Source organism: Saccopteryx leptura, chromosome 1 (assembly GCF_036850995.1).
Source record: "Saccopteryx leptura isolate mSacLep1 chromosome 1, mSacLep1_pri_phased_curated, whole genome shotgun sequence".
Taxonomy (NCBI): Eukaryota; Metazoa; Chordata; class Mammalia; order Chiroptera; family Emballonuridae; genus Saccopteryx; species Saccopteryx leptura.
The window spans coordinates 367,076,324-367,093,782 of NC_089503.1; the positions used below are offsets into that span (position 1 = coordinate 367,076,324).

General features: G+C 43.2%; 1 protein-coding gene across 1 annotated transcript in view; it reads right to left on the reverse strand.

Moving 5' to 3' along the window:
• Window positions 1-1,576: 1,576 nt before the first annotated feature.
• LRRC1 (leucine rich repeat containing 1) overlaps window positions 1,577-17,459 on the reverse strand; it is a 137,884-nt gene continuing 122,001 nt past the window's right edge. Inside the window, exons 11-14 of the mRNA XM_066359181.1 lie at window positions 15,232-15,347; window positions 7,072-7,244; window positions 5,063-5,199; window positions 1,577-3,169 (exon numbers count right to left, since the gene is read on the reverse strand). Of these exons, the coding sequence (XP_066215278.1) occupies window positions 3,011-3,169; window positions 5,063-5,199; window positions 7,072-7,244; window positions 15,232-15,347 (585 nt within the window). The 3' untranslated portion in view covers window positions 1,577-3,010. The remainder of the gene's footprint in view (window positions 3,170-5,062; window positions 5,200-7,071; window positions 7,245-15,231; window positions 15,348-17,459) is intronic.

Below are 17,459 nucleotides of genomic sequence, written 5' to 3' on the forward strand. Positions count from 1 at the left end.
CTGGGTGTGAGGTCAGTCAACACTGCTGAAGTGAGATCTTAGCTCTCTGTGTGTCCCGGCACTGCCAATGTCCCTTGTCACCTCCCCGTTGAGCGCTCCGGTGCTGTCCCGGGGAGACGGGTTTGGGTGGCCTCCTCACACACCAGCCAGTGGCCCAGCGCAGGGCTGTCAGTCATGTTTGCAAGGTTAGAATTGGCTGTTCAGCGTGACTTGAGACAGAGAAGGAATTCTCCCAGCCTCCACCCCATCCAGTCCGCCTGTCCTCTCGGGTGTGGCAGGTTTCGCAGGGAGGGCAGGACGGCTGTGACCAGCCGGCGGGAGCCACGCCCCCTGCGCTGCCTGCCCAGGGCGCTTTCACACACACACAGGCGGGGCTGGCGCGGACCACGCCTCCGGACTTTCCAGAAAAAAGCAAAACATCCAGGCAAATACTAGTTCTGGTTTTCTTACCTGTCTCTCTTTTCATCATCAATGACTTCCAGTATCTTCCCCCCTCTAAACTGGGATGACTTTATCTACTTAGGTGTAATTTCCTTGCTCAAAAGAAAAACTAAGGGGCTATGAAAAAAGTGGGTGAACAGGTCATACTAATCTTTCCTGCTTCTCCACCCACCACTTCCACAAGACCAACAGGGGGTCTCCCCTTCCCCTGGGAGAGGGCAGGAGCTTCTGGAGCTCGCCTCACAAGGGAAGGGGCCCCTTTCATGGAATTAACTTTTCCTTATAATAACAACACGGGGATCTTTGGAAAAGGCAGGCGTGTTCCTGAGTTGGGTCTGATAGGTTGGTGCTGTTTCCATGGTGAAGTTGAAAGTCTGGCCACAGCCTGAAGGTAAGTATCACGCAGAATAAATGATTAAAAGTAACTTTTTCCACTCAAGAAAGGGTGAAAACACTAAATCTGAAAAACAGAAAAGAAAATAGAAAACACAGGGGAAGGGAAAATACAGGAGATAGGCCAAAGGAAACAAATAATTAGATGCGTAACATTTCCTAAAAAACTTTAAGCACCCACTATTCTGCCCACCTCTAATCCACTAAAACCATGACAAACCGAGTAGTCAAGTGTGGGCTTTATATGAAAAGAAACAAAGAAAAAGAAACACTATGGAAGTTCTATTTGTTCTTCAGGGTGAAGACAGCTTGCCTTAAATATACCCAATGTGCTTACCAATCAGCCCATGAGTTAGTGACATTATCTCCTAAAACAGGATAGGCCAAACTCTTAAAATAGAGAAAAGACAATTGGAACCCAGATTAGGGAATGAGGTAGAAAACCAACACATCAAAGTCCACTTATATGCCATATACTTCCAAACCAATAAATAAATTTAAAACACACACACACCTTAAAAAGCAAAATGAATTCAGTAAGATGCATAGTAATGAAAGAAGGTATTGGCTGGTTGATGGAAACCATGTTTCTAAGGAGTCCAATCGGCCAGATGCCACAACTCACAAGTTATGACCCAGAGCGGAAGGGCAACTCTGGGTTCTGTCCCATGTGGGAGAAGGCCCAGTGACTATGAGTCCCACAGGCTGTTCATTCACAGCTGACCGGTGGTTTTAACACTTAATGGAAGGGAATGCATTGTCAAAAAGCCCGGCTACCTGCTCTCATTCGAATATGCAAGGCAGTAATTAATTTTTAAAAACTGTATGGCTAATGTCCAGGGTAACTTTATTTCATGGAGAGAAAACAAAGAACCAATGACATGATTTTCCTAGATGCCACATGGTGACTGGCACTTCCCATTCCTCTTTTATCACATCATATCCACCCCCCCCCAAAAAGACATCAGTGGAAACACACCAATAAACTCCACACCCCTTAAATTAGCAGAGTTAAAATGAAAACTTGAAGCAATATTTTGTTACATTTTGATTAAAACTCTATTTACAAATTACATTGCACTTATAAAAATAGCAACATTTCTAGTACAGGGTAGGTTATTTTGATTTATTGTGGTTTTATATCTCCATATAAAACTTTTAAAGCTTTCTCAGTAAAAATCATACTTTCCTTTGCAGTACATAATTTATTTACCCACTGAATTACAAAATCAGTTTTCTCTTTTTGTGCTTTTCTGTTCTATTTTATTTAAGAAATGGCACATACCTTCCCAGTGGGAACAATCAGATACTGCCCTCATTATAAGAGACTCATATATGAAAAGTTAAAGTATAAGATATGAAATATCATCAGCCTAATCCTTTTGGTTTATCTTTTATAAAATCACCCAATATAATTTACAAATCGGTGGTAACTTCTTTTTGGTTAAAAACAAATTCGCCAGGTAGATCACTTACTGCAATCCCACACTGCTGTACAAAGTACCACATTCCTCGTCTTTTCTCACTGCCCAAGGGTGCCATTGGGTACAAGGGACCTGACATGACACAGGGTACAGTAAGGCACAGTGGATGGTACAAATAAGAACAAATACTTCGGGACTGTTTTTTGTTTTCTGCACAAATACTAAAATATGTACCGTTTTCAGGATAAAAATAACAAAACAAAAAAAGAAATACATATATTTTGTTACGAAATACCTATACAAAATTTTTAAATTTACACCATCTGAGCTGCCAAAAGGTTTAAGAAAGTATCAAATTTCCCCCCATACATAAAACTATCTCTCATCAGTAGGTCCAAGAGAACTTGGGCTCAAAATGCCCCAGCACTTCGTGGAGGGAGGAGGATAACAAGTCCCCTTCTTGCTCTCCCTGATCCATAACACACGACAAAAACCAAGGCCAGATGTTTACAGTAGTGTATTCTACTCAGTACAAACAACTGAAGCTTAGGAAAGGGAAAGAACTTCAGGCTGGGAGACCACGGGCTGACGGGTGAGAGTAAGGCACTTCCTCGGAGAGAGCAGCGTCCCAACACGCGACCTGGGGGCCGGTGCGCGGGGTTCTGGCGAAGACGGGCTGCAGGAGGCTCCCGCGAGGCAGGAGCGCCTCACCAGCAGGGAAGACACGGGAGGTAAAACCTGGAGGTGAGGCTCTACACAGAAGTGGTCACTCGGTCCATGGCACGATTGACCTCGTTTTTGTTTGAATCCAGTCCTTTAGCAGCATTCATGTCGTTCCGTAAATTCTCCACTGTCTTTTTCATATTCTTTAATTCCCCGGGGTGTGGAGTGGCCCGCCTCTGGAGTGTTCTCTGCAAGCAAAGGGTGGAGCGAGTGAGTGGTCTGACCGCATTACTCTTTCCGAGGCTGGCATTCCAACGCAAATCTCGCCTTCCCCTAGACAGGGCGCCAGGGGGCGAGAAGGCTTCCTCCGGAGGAGGGGTGCTCGCTAGCAGTTAATGGAAGATGAAAGTGTTGCTATAGCTTATCTAGGCAAGATAGAGGGTTACTTTCAGAATAAAAGAACACTTTTTAAAATATGACTGTATTGCCTGATAATAATAAAGTTCCATGAAAAGCGAGGGGAAAAATAGATTCACAAGATGCAATTATGGGGTATGAAGGGGAAAAAATAGATAAGTGAAAAAATACCAAATTAAGATCACTATGATGTTCCATTCCCCAAACTGGCTCTGGCTTCCTTCAGCCCTGGAGGAAGGAAAGTTGAAGGAAAAGAGGAACAAGGGAACTGGGATTCTTTTCTTATTTTGCTGCAGTGTGTGCTATTTATCCGACCTACTGAAGAAAGTTCACAGTCTTCTACAGACCACAGAGCTAGGCATGAATGACATTTATTTCACGTTACACGCTCTTTCGCTCATAAAAGGGCATTGTCATCCTTTAAATCAGGGGTAGTCAACCTTTTTATACCTACCGCCCACTTCTGTATCTCTGTTAGTAGTAAAATTTTCTAACCGCCCACCAGTTCCACAGTAATGGTGATTTATAAAGTAGGGAAGTAACTACTTATAAAATTTATAAAGCAGAGTTACAGCAAGTTAAAGTATATAATAATAATTACTTACCAAGTACTTTATGTTGGATTTTCACTAAGTTTGGCAGAATAAATCTTTATAAAACAACTTACTATAGTTAAATCTATCTTTTTATTTATACTTTGGTTGCTCCGCTACCGCCCAGCATGAAAGCTGAACGCCCACTAGTGGGCGGTAGGGACCAGGTTGACTGCCACTGCTTTAAACAGTCCGTCCAGAAGATTCAGGAGAAGCTAAAGTAGGCTAATAAAATAAGAGCGCCACAGAGGCCATCAAGCACCTGGTGAGACAATCACACTCCAAGGAGTCATGAGATAAGCAGTAAGGAGCCATTTATGCTGAAGTGATTTGGTCACGCCTAATTCCAGGTTTGCATTCTCCTTTTGTAAGTGGACAAAATCCCAGTTGGTGACAGCTGGGATAACAGAGACTAACAGGTAATAATTCAAAAACCACCCTTTGCTTTGTGGGCTGTGCGTACTCCCTCGAAGCTCTGCTTATGAAAATCTCCATCAGCAGAGTTTAAGAAGCCCAAATCAGTTTGTAGGAGGGATTTCAGGAGCTTCCACAGACTCTTGGAGATGCTGGGTGGCTGAGAGACACTTCCAAGTGTGGAGGAGAGAAAGGCCTGATTTCTGAGTGAGACCTTGCTGAGCCATCCCATTGAGGTCACAAGCGTTTGGCACAAAGTGAAGAGCAGATGGTAACATGGAAGAGAGATGAAGTCCAGGCAACCGAAGGCAAGCTATTCACACCGTGAGAAGTGAATGGAGTCAACATGACTCAGTTGTCAATGGGGGTAGGGGTGGGAAGGAATTTAATTTACTGAGAACAACAAAAAAGAAATATCAAATTTTAAGAAAACAGTGGAGACAGGAGGAGAAACCATCACATATAAAGAAAAAGAGGTACCATAAACTAGTCAAACAAAAGAACACAAAGGCTCCATGTGCCTTAAACACATTTGGCAAATCCATACCAAATCTGTCTTCTAAAAATTCTAAAACACTCAAAGCAAAAGAGAAAACAGACTAGTTGAAAACACAAGAACTCCTTATTATGTGCCATGCGGAGTCTGGAAGGGCTTTTTACATTTGGAACTTCCAAGAGTTAAATGGATTCCAAGGCCAAGAACCTCCCTTTGCATACCGTTTCACTGTCTTCTTCATCCTTTTCATCTTCCAAAAATCGAATGGCACTGACTCGGTTCACTGCGCGCTCGTTCCAGGCCTCATCGGACACGTCACTCACCAGGCTCTCCAGGGCCCCACAGCGAGGCAGGTTCTCTGTCATGACAAAGACGACATCAGCAGGGAGCTTGGCTCTGTGTGATGGAAAACTGCTATGGAGTAATTTAAAAAGTTAAAAAGCCTAAGCAGGCGGTTGCACAGTGGATAGAGCATCGGTCTAGGATACAGAGGACCCGGGTTCGAAACCCTGAGATCACCAACTTGAGCGTGGGCTCATCCAGCTTGAGCGCAGAAACGGTGGCTTGAGTGTGGGGTCACAGACATGACCCCATGGTTGCCAGCTTGAGCCCAAAGATCGCAGCCTTGAAGCCCAAGGTCACTGGCCTGAGCCCAAGGTTTCTGGCTCGAGCAAGTGGCCACTCACTCTGCTGTAGCCCCCCAATCTAAGCACATATAAGAAAGCAATCAATGAACAACTAAGGAGCCTCAATGAAGAACTAATGCTTCTCATTTCTCCCTTCCTGTCTGTCTGTCTGTCCCTATCTGTTCCTCTGACTCTCCATCTGTCAAAAAAAAAAAAAAAAGTTAAAAAGAAAAAAAATAGAAAAAGGCCTGTGACTGAGTTGCCTTTTCAATGATGCATAATTTTATCTGAGATCATATAAATATCTACTAAGTTAATATGTTTACTATTTCCTTACAGCATGTCATAATATACAGTGTGTCCATAAAGTCATGGTGCACTTTTGACCGGTCACAGGAAAGCAACAAAAGACGATAGAAATGTGAAATCTGCACCAAATAAAAGGAAAACCTTCCCAGTTTCTGTAGGATGATGTGGCAGCATGTGCGCATGCGCAGATGATGACCTAACACCGTGTATACAAGCGGAGCAGCCCACGGCCATGCCAGTCGAGATGTGGACGGTACAGAGGAAAGTTCAGTGTGTTCTGTGGCTCACTAAATTCGAATCTGTGACCAAAGTGCAATGTGAATATCGGCGCATTTATAACGAAGCGCCACCACATAGGAATAACATTACTCGGTGGGATAAGCAGTTGAAGGAAACCGGCAGTTTGGTGGAGAAACCCCGTTCTGGTAGGCCATCAGTCAGTGATGAGTCTGTAGAGGCTATACGGGATAGCTACCTAAGGAGCCCTAAAAAATCTGTGCATTAGCCCACATCGAACTGCACTGAATAGGGATGAAACTGGGAGGGTTTTCCTTTTATTTGGTGATTTCACATTTCTATCATCTTTTGTTGCTTTCCTGTGACCGGTCAAAAGTGCACCATGACTTTACGGACACACTGTAGAGTTCATTTTCATAATTCTGTTCTATACACTAAGTTCAAAACTTTATCATGAGAGTGATGGGACTGCACATGTTGGATACTAGTACTTGCCTTAGAACACATTCTACCACATTTTCTCTCAGGGTCTTGAAAGCTCATCTAACAAGGGTGGGATGGGCAAGGTAGCTTTGGGGCCCTTCCACTTAGGGGACTCTTCTTCTCCCAGAGCACTCTTGTTCTCGCCCATCAAAATCAGCGCTCAGCAAAGGACTTATAACATCAATTTGATGTTAGTGTGCATAGTTTTAAAAGCCAGGGTATAATGACTCAAAACAACGTACTGGCTTAACAGTTTGCTAATGCTCCAAACCGTAAGTTCAGATTTTAAGTTAATGTTACCTGTTTTGGGAGTATTTGTACTTTCATCCTTAGCTATCACTCAAAATCAAGAGGGTGTTCAAGGAATATCAGCCACGATACAAAGGTATGAGAGGTACTTTTTCTGCAAAGATGCAGGGGAACCTCCCCAGAGGGGACCCACAGTGACCAACCCTGGGCTAGCTGTAGGGACAGAACTGGACACAGGACAGTCATGTGTGAGATAAGAGGTGGTAGAGAGAGAGAATAACTCCTACTGGTTCTGACGGCCAGATGAATGTGGTCCTTCAACTCACCTTGGTAAGCAGGTTCAGAAGGCAGCTGAGGCAGTAAGACACAGGTTAAAATCTTCTCTCCCGTGGTGTGGTCTGTGTCTGTCTGGAACGTGAGCAGAGGCTGGGACTGGTTGTCAGATAACCACAAAGCCTTCAACTTCAAGGCCGTCAGAGACAAGGGCAGATGCAACAACCTAATTTAAAACAAAAGGAGATATCAGGATCTGAAATGTTGTAGTGAAATCAATTTCTGTCGATAAAAACAGGGGAAAAAAGGAAAACAACGTCCTGGGTTTGGGTTCAATATTTAAAGACTGAATATTAAATATTCAGTGAAGGTGTAATAGTACCAATATTAAAGTGAATATAGGACTGTGGGTGTTGAGCACACAATGCAATCAACAATTCAAATACTATAGATATGTTTACTTGAAACCTATGTGTTCTTATGAACCAGTGTCACCCCATTAAGTTTAATTTCTAAAAAAAATAAAAGGTGCTTGATGGCCCCTATGCAAGCGGACGACTCACTAGGTGACTGCTCCCTCCCCTCCCTGCTGTCACCACTCCCTTCAGCACCTCCAGGTCCAGGCCATCGGGCAGAGCTGAGGGAACCACGGGACACGTTATTCCCTCCTGTGCTAGGAGGTTTCAATTTGAAGAGAGAAACAAAGTCCGAGTAATTGTGGAAGCCGGAGTTCTCACGCAGTCAACGCCAACGCCTTCACCGACAGGCCCGGCACGGGGACCACCTGTTCCCGGTAGCACCTGGCGAATCCGGACGCCAGGAAGGAGAGGTCTGGGGTGCTGAAGAATTTAAGCTATAGTTTCAATTTTTTTTTTCATGAACTCCATTTGCTTTCTTTAGGGAGATTGTTTCAGGTATTACACCTTAAACTTTTATCTTTCGGTTTCTACAAGTACCCACGTCTCAGACTCCTATGTGATAATTAATATCCACATCAGACTGTTTCAGTTTCAAATGAGATAGTATATATAAAGCACCTGAACAACTGTAATGTGACACCCAAAGATTAGTTTCCTATTTATGTTTGCACAAATAGGTCACAGCTTGGCTGCAACCCGCTCGCTCTGTTCAGTAAAGCGCCCCACCAGAGCCATGTGCCTGGGGTCTGTCACAGGCTCCCGTAGTGCAGTGGTCTCCAACCAGGCTGATTCTGCCTCGAGGACAGCAGGCAATGTCTACAGGGTTATAGGAGGGTGCTACGGCCTCTAGCGGGTACAGGTACAAGCCTGGGAGGGTGCTGACCATCCTACAATGCATAGGACAGCCACCATAACAAAGAACTATCCAGCCCCTGATGCTAACAGTGCCGAGGTGGAAAATGCTGCTTTAGTAAAAACCAGCGCTGTCTACGAGTCTACTCACTCACACCGAAAATAACCACACCCAGGTCGATACCAGAAAGTCAAGGTTTAAAGAACCTAAAGATGTACTTGATTAAGTATATTCACTCTAAGGATGACTCCAGGTATTAAATTATGGAGCAATCTTAGAAGTGACTTCATAAGCTAGATAATAATAAACTACTCACATTCTGTTAACTATTATATGAAGCATATCTTCTTAAGAGAAATCTCAGGACCATTAATCCCAAAAAGAATGACAGAACAGCATGTATTCCTGAGGTTTTTGGGTTTTTTTAAATAAACTTCTACACCTCTCTCTAGTTAACACAGGGAGGAGATCAACCTCTCCAGCTCCAACAGATTAACATTGCATTGCAGACATATGCAGGCACACCTCATTTCTTGTGCTTCATTTCATTGTGCTTTACAGATGTTGTTTTGTTTCCTTTTACAAATTGAAGGCAAGACCCTCCACCAGCAAAAAGATTCTGCCTCGCTTCACTGCACGACCCGTTGTATTGAGGTGGCCTGGAGCTGAACCCGCAGTTATCACTGGGGTCTGCCTGTGCGCCAGTTTGAATCGACAGACTCATGGGAAACAAACTCTTTGTAAAGATATGAAGAGAAGTTGTATTCCCATGTTATAAAACTAATCTAAGAGTACATAAGCACAAACTGATAAGCTATTTTAACAAATGAGGTAAAATTTTATCAGAGTACAAAGAGAATAATAAATGCATTATCAACAAACTTTTCATAAGAACATGTTTCGCAAAAGATTTCCAATGTAAGAATTATAAAACTGAGAAAATATTTCTTTTCCTAACAATGAGTCCAGTAAAGACCAATGTGGGGTCACACATATGTACTGGGGGGACAGTACAGTGGAATTGTATCTTATGTGAAACAGGTTTGGAAGTCAATGCGTTCATAAGAACTGTGTATGTTAAAGTCCCGTTTAAAAGTCTCTATGGACTACACCAGTTGGCTTAGTGGTAGAGCGTCAGCCTGGCGTGCGGATGTTTCGGGTTCAATTCCCGGTCAGGTCACACAGGAGAGGCAACCATCTGCTCCTCTACCCCTCCCCCTCTCGCTTCTCTTTCTCTATCTCTTTCCTCTCTCTAAAATGAATAAATAAAATCTTTAAAAAATAAAGTTTAAAAACAAATAAAATAAAATATATATTTATCTTATAAAAAAAGTCTCTATGTATTACACACTAAAGTATTTCAGTAATGAGAGCCAAACTGGGTGAGAAATACATATTTTTAAAACCCAGAATTCAACCAGTACAGTGAAATTTAAGCTCCAACTACGAGTACGCTGCCCCAGCGGGTCTGAGGGGACTGCAGGTTCCCAGCCCACTCTCCTCGTGCTGAGGCAGTGGCACTTCGAGGGGAACAGAAAGTGAAATGGCTCATGCTCATACAACAAGCCACTCCTCCCTCTGCCCAGAGGCTGTCAGACATACACTCAAAGGCAAGGGAGTTCAAGACCTAAGACATGTATTTGCCAGGCACTATGACAGTAATTTTTAAAAAGACTATCCTAATATACTATGAAAGCTTAAAGTACATAACTTCTTTTTCACTTTATTGAACAAAATAAAATAAAAGTCTGTTCTTTTTTTTTTTTTTTTTTAAGGAGTTAAGCTAATATCCTCCAGAATGTTTAAAGTTTCAAGGTCGTGGGCATGAAATCTACAGTCAGCATCTCTGCCTTTCTTTTATTTTTTTTATTTTTTTTATTTTTCTGAAGCTGGAAACGGGGAGAGACAGTCAGACAGACTCCCGCATGCGCCCGACCGGGATCCACCTGGCACGCCCACCAGGGGGCGATGCTCTGTCCCTCTGGGGCGTCGCTCTGTCGCGACCAGAGCCACTCTAGCGCCTGGGGCAGAGGCCAAGGAGCCATCCCCAGCGCCCAGGCCATCTTTGCTCCAATGGAGCCTTGGCTGCGGGAGGGGAAGAGAGAGACAGAGAGGAAGGAGGGGGGGGTGGAGAAGCAAATGGGCGCTTCTCCTATGTGCCCTGGCCAGGAATCAAACCCGGGTCCCCCGCACGCCAGGCCGACGCTCTACCGCTGAGCCAACCGGCCAGGGCCTCTGCCTTTCTTAATCATGAGAATGAAAAGAGAAGAAAAGAGGAGAGAAAGCAAAACAAAACAAAACCAAAACCCCAAAATTTGAAAGCCTGCACAAAACACATAATCAAACACGGTCATCGCACCTTCTCGGACTAACAGCTGGCTTCCTAGCTAAATGCTGAAGCGAAGATGTAAATAAAAGGCCAGAGCATCAAAATAAATAACTCCTTCTAAGGATGACAAAATCCTATTGTAAAGCTAAATTGAGTTACTAAACTTTACAACAACAGATCTTACAATCATATTCAACTACCATGTAGATTAATTTGTTGTCTAAAATGCCCGGTTTCCTGCAAAGAATCCAAGTGCCAACTGGAATATGGCTGCTGCTGACTGAGCCCACACAACACACGAGCTTGTTCACAGTGTCTCACAGACAGAGGTGTTCCTGTGATATCACAGAGAAAAGAGGCCCAGTTTCCTGCCCAGTCAGTCTGCACACACACTCTGTGGGCCAGGCAGCGCCTCTCACTGATGTTCTGTGGCCCAGGGGGAAAAAGACACACAGACCCTTCTGTTTCTCTGGGTGAACCATCGCAGACACAAATGGAAAATAGATAGGCATTATATATCCCTGCTTTCCAGATGAATTAATAATACATTTTGGGTTTATTCTGGTACCTTCTGTACACTACAGAATCCACACAAGAAACCATAACTCCACTTGTACACATCTCCGTGTCCTATTTAGGACCACACACAACAAAATAAAATGCTCATGCTTACTATTTACATCCGTGGTACGAGGAAAGCAAATGAGTAAGCAAACTATGAGCCTCTCATTTCCAGTTATGCCCACGACCAAGCCAACCTGGAGTGACCTTCCCACATCTGGACTACAGCAATTAACTGCTTGTCAAGTTTATTTAAGAGCTAAACATGGTCCACTGATTAATGTCATGCTAAGTTCCCCGAAGGCTGCATACTTCTTACAATTAAATGTTTCATCTGTTCATTATCTATTACTAGAACTTTTAGTTTTAAGCAGTTTTCAAAAGTTTTCGTAAATGTTTAAAGATATATGGAGAGAACATAATCAGTTTATGTTTAAAAAAATGAAACAATACCCAAATATTTAAAGTGAAAGCCCTTCTATCCCCAAGTCCCCACCCTTCCTCTAGGGGAACGACTATTAATATTTTGGTGTACTGCAGAGATGTTTTTAAAAAACAAGAACAAAACTGAGAACGCTGTACAAGTGCTCTACTGCTCATATCAATGGGCCTCCTGGCTGTCTACAGAGAAGCATCAGTCTTTAACTGCTTAGTATTCCATAATGTAGCTAGACTGTGACACTGTGTTTTGTCTTTTATATCTTTGGTTTTTCAGGTTTACTGAGATATAACTGACATATAACATTGTATCAGTTTAACATATATAACATGATTTGCTACATTTATATAGTGTGAAATGATTACCACAGTAGACTTAGTTAATACTTTTATTACCTCACATAATCACCAGTATGTGTGTGTGTGTGTGTGTGAGAGAGAGAGAGAAAGAGAGAGAGATAACACTTAAGATCTACTTCTTAGCAACTGTCATGCAGCACTGCTAACAACAGTCACCATGCTGTACACTGGAGCCCTAGGACTTAGTCTTCTTACCCCTAGAAGTCTGTGCCTGCGGACTGACATCTCCCCATTTCCCTCACCACCCCGCCACAGCCTCCTAGCAGCCACATTCTCCTCTCTGTTTCAGTAACTTCAGCTTCTTTAGATTCCACATGGAAATGAGATCATACATTTGTCTTTCTCCATCTGGCTTGTTTCATGCCTCCAAGGTCCCCAAGGTCTATCCATGTCATACTTGGAAGAATTTCTTTCTTTCTCATGGCTAAATAATATTCCATTTTATATATATACATATGTATCACACACACACTCACATCTATTCATATAAACTCTTAGCCGTATCTTGGGTATTAGGAATAACGCTGCAATGAACATGGGAGTGCAGATATATCTCTGATACCCTGTTCTCATTTCCGTTGGATCAGTACCCAGGGGCTGAGAAATCTTATGGCAGTTCTAGTTTGATGTTCTTGAGGACCCTCCGCACTGTTGTTCTCCATAGTGGCCGCACCGTTTCACATCCCCCCCCCGACAAGGGTTCTCTTTTCTCCACATCCTTGTTATTTCTTGCCTTTTTCATAAGAGCTATTCTAACAGCTCTGAGGTGATATCTTTCAATATTTTTAAGTTAAGTTTTTGTATGATAAAATTCAGAGATGTAAACTATTTCCCCATTGACAGCCACTGTTTGAGTATTTGGTAGTACTAATACTGCAAGGAAAATCCTCAAATACTCAATTTTGTGTTTGGTGGCTATTATTCTTAGGGGAGACAGTCTGAGAAATAAAGAAATATATATTCTCTGTTGTGGGCAACTGATGATACACAAGAAGCCTCTTCTGTTACTGTATCGGGAGTTTTGATACTTAGCTTCCTAAGTGGTGTTTTATAATTATCCTTGCTATACCTTATTGTATCAAATTTACCAAAGAGAGTTCTTTAAAACTAAGATGTAGTCTCCTTGTGCCATTTGCTATTTTTAGATGCTTGAGAGAAGAGACAGAAAACTTCTCTTATATTTGGTATGCTGTACAATGGGGTGACATTTCTGCCAGCTAAAAAGCTGACATGGTAATCCTTTTTTATTAGTTTCTATACTGATACTTTAAAATAAGTAGTCATTAAATATTTTAATAGATTTAAAGTTTGGTTATTAATCTATATATACACATGGACGAACACACTTAAGTGACTCAAATGACAGCTACGTAACTTGACTATTTAATTGGCTTTTCTCCACCCCTGGCCCAAGCATAATAAAAATGTAACTTTCCCTTCTTCCGAGAACTGGGGAGTGGAGCCTTCACTCATGTGAAGACCTGTTTTCAGCCAGCAGAGCCATCTTTCCATTCAAGAAGTAGCAACACACATTCCTGCTCACCAGTGTGGCGAGAACCAGGGGAGGCAGGAGGCGCTCAGTGTCTCCTGCCAGAGGTGAGAGGTCAGGATACCACCCTTCTCTCAGGTATAAAGCGCGAGTTAGGCTGAAGTCCAACAGAAATGCAACATTCAACTCAAATTAATCCTGACTTTTCCATCACCAGTTCATGGTCTTAAGAACTTTCAAGACGCCCTAAAAGCATTGACTTGAACAGAGGGAGCACTCCTTGCACCATAACTCATCTCTGGACTCTGGCCGGGCACTGCTGTTTACTTAGCATTGCTGTCTCTAATCCATTAGCAAGAGCAGAGGTGCTGGTGGAGTCTGACCTAAGTGACCAGCTAATCAGCACTTAGGACACAGTCCCCCACACACTCCTCATTTCCCCTGGTTCAGCACTTTCTCTCCAGTCTAACTATATAACACTCAAAAACATTTTTTTCATTCCTCCTGTTAGTGAAGTCTGTGCTACAAAAGGCATTTTCAAGTGGCGGCTATTCATGTCGCAAAGCGAACACGTGCATTCTCCAGGCGTCACCTATGCGCCGGGTGCTGCACAGGCACAAATGAGCACTGACACACAGACCCGAACCCCCAACTCCAGGTAACTTTAGGTGTAGGAGGCTACCATGGAAAAAGGGCAATTATCAATGCTATGTTGGGGTAATTAAACAATGCAGAGTCAGCCCTGGCCAGATAGCTGGGCTGGAGCATCATCCTAATGCACAGAGGCTGCCGGTTCCATCCCCGGTCAGGGCACCCCCCGGAGCAGACTGGTGTTTCTGTCTGTCTCTACTTCTGTCTCTCTCAGTCTCTCCCTCCCCCTCTCTAAAATCAATACATTTTTTAAAATGCAGATTCAGAAAGAGGAATGCCCTCTGGAGAAATACAAGTGTTAAGTGAAGAAGAGAAGAAGTTGGGAAACAGAGAAGAGGATCCTAGCTGGAAAGAACGGCTCGGGGAGGCTCGGGGGGGGGGGGGGGGGGGGGGGGGGGGGGAGAACGCGCACATGTATCGGAGCTGATGAGTGAGTTCAGGACGCGGACACGAGTCAGTACTCTACAGAGAAGCGGAAACAGGCGAGCCGTCTAGCACAGCCGCTGGCTCCGGAGAGCTTGAGAAATGCTGCTGCCGGGAACTTGGGGACAGCAGCTGCTGGCTCTGCACTTTTTACAAATTTTTATTATGAATCCTTTGTCGATTCTGACATTAGTTGTGGATCCTCTCACCAGAAAAGTGTCCCTGAATGCTATCTTGTTTACAATTTCAGAAGATTAAGAGTCACCAGCAAAGCACCTCAAGACCCTTGGTTCAAATCCGGTTCAAACTCATTCCAGCTCATTTTTCAGATGAGGAACCGTGAGCCCACGATGGCTTAAAATGCTAGTGTGGAAGCAGAGAGACCTCCGCCCCTCAGCTCTCAGGCGATGCTCCTTCCCTTCCACCACCGCACTGCTGTTCTGCGGGCTCGTCGCCAGAGCGTCCGCCTGAGAAGCACCCGCACTCAGGCTGTCTCTGGCCTCTACTCCACTGCTCCGTCACCCCAGCACCTACACGGAAGACTTCCTGGGGCCTGGGGCCTTTGACTCATCACTGTATACTCTACCAGACCAGCAAGGCAGCCTGGCAAGGACGCGGGGCGAAGGCTGGGGGTCGGGTGGGCAGGGGAGAGCGCTTCCTTCTCTCAGGCAAAGCAAACAACAGGCTTACCTGTTCCCCGCCACGTCCAGGACGTGGAGCTCTGTCGCCTGCGACACTTCAGCAGGTATCCGAGTTAGTCTATTGTCACGCACGCAGAACACAGTGAGGCTGCAGCACCCACCAATCTGTAATAGGAAAAAGACAGCTTTTTTCCAGGTTTTTAGATGTTTTTTTGGTGTGTGTGTGAGGGGGATGGTGGGGGACCTGTTTATCAAATGGCATGAAAGAGATACATACAATTATACCACATGATTTTAAGTCTCACTGATAACCCACTATGATTAAATTAAATCTTACAAGATTGAGCAGTCCAATATATTCATAAAAATCTCTGCAAAACATTAAACACACATGTTCTAAAATAAACAATATAGTTTGACAACTTCACCCTGGAAAGGACGTATTTTCCACTGCTATCTGTTGCAACTACATCTTTTAGATATATTAACCAAGCACACAGGCCCGACAGATATTATTTGGTTATATGGAGGTTGAAGAATTCTAGGTTTCAAAAGGCCTAAGATCGATCTCTCTCTCTCTCTCTCTCTCTCTCACACACACACACACACACACACACACACACACACACACAGACACACACCTTTGAAGATCTGTCAATTACATTAACTCCAGTGTTCTCAGTGTTTCAGTTTATTTAAAAAAAAACAAAGGGGAGGTCATCTGATAGATGATAAAGTACATTAATTTCCACCATGCAACTTTCAATCTGGTAAATTCATTTTTCTTTGGACCAATGCAAAACCAACAAGATTTTAGTCCACAGTGAACTGGGTAAATACATACATTAATCTCCTCAGCTACGTACGGCCTGCTGGTAAAAGCATATGTCAATATCTATATCCACAATAATTTGATTATCATTTCCTTTTTTAAAAAGCAAGCAATTCAAAGGTAATTGAGCTCCATGTAAGTCTGGTCTTTAACAAAGAGCATAAACACAAAATAATTTAATGATTCTCTTGAACAAATTGGCTGCGGTTTCTACAGTCAGGAAAGCTGTTCCAAAGGTGTGAAGAAATCACTGGATCCAGACACAACACTCTGCAAGACTCCACACGGCCCCATACTCTTCCCGTGCTCGTGCTCGTGCTGGTGCCCCTGACTAAGCAATAGCTGGAAAAGGCTCGTGAAGGAACCCATTGATACCTCTCTGATACATGAAAAAATACTCTGCAGCCTTCCACTTGAGGGGCAAAGGCTTGACTGAATCCTCAGTGATGTCTGAACGTATCTTCTGACCTTTTCTACTTGGGGATGTGTTCAATATATGGATATGTCTTAAAAAGCAGGATGCACACTTACTAAATTGCTACATAGTTACCTTTGTGCAACATCTTATTTATGTCTTCCTTCTAGAGTTAATATAAAGATTCTGAAATAGTATCTTTAATCACAGTATTCCACCATAATGGATATAAAAGAAAAATAAATATAAGAAAATGGGGACTAACATTCGTCTCTGACTACCTGGGAAACAAAGCTGTTTAGACTGTCCCTTTATTTCTCAGTATTCACACTTCCCATCCCAGTGAAACTGGTTTACTTACTGTCCTCTAAGGCTAAGATACACCGTATGTTTTTGGTTCAAGTATTTCTTATAGAAATGCCCTTCTTCTTTTCTTTCCAAATCTTATCAATCATCTAAAATTAGCTAAACATCCTCTACTCCATAAAGTCTTTCCAAAAACCCTGGCCCACATTGATACACTGCTCTCTGCATTTCTTATGGTCTATGCAAACCTCTGACAGATCCTTTGGCTGAGCTACTGTTTAATGTGCACATTTATATATAATCAGGGTGCTCGGCAGGTATACTACCCATCCTTTATCTACTCACCTGTGAAGGCTGTCTATCTACCAACATTTCTCACGTAGGTCTGCTTATACACTTATAGTTATTGATTTACTGACTAGTGAAAGGCTGCTACTTAAAGTTATTATCTGCAGTTATGTGTAGCATTTTCTTCTAGTAGGAATCATTTAAGTGGCCTCTCTTATATTTTATAAATATAGGGCCCTGACATCATGTCCTAAAAGGATCTTTTGGGGGGTTAGGCATTCCTCCTCCCTCCCTTGATGAAGGCAACTGTCAGTTTTACTTGGGTGTCCAGGAATATTAATGCGAGGAAAGAAATCAAAACCCTGAATCTTTTGAGGATTGATGACGTGATTAGATTCTCTCTGGTAAATTCAGATGATCCCAACAAAAACCTACT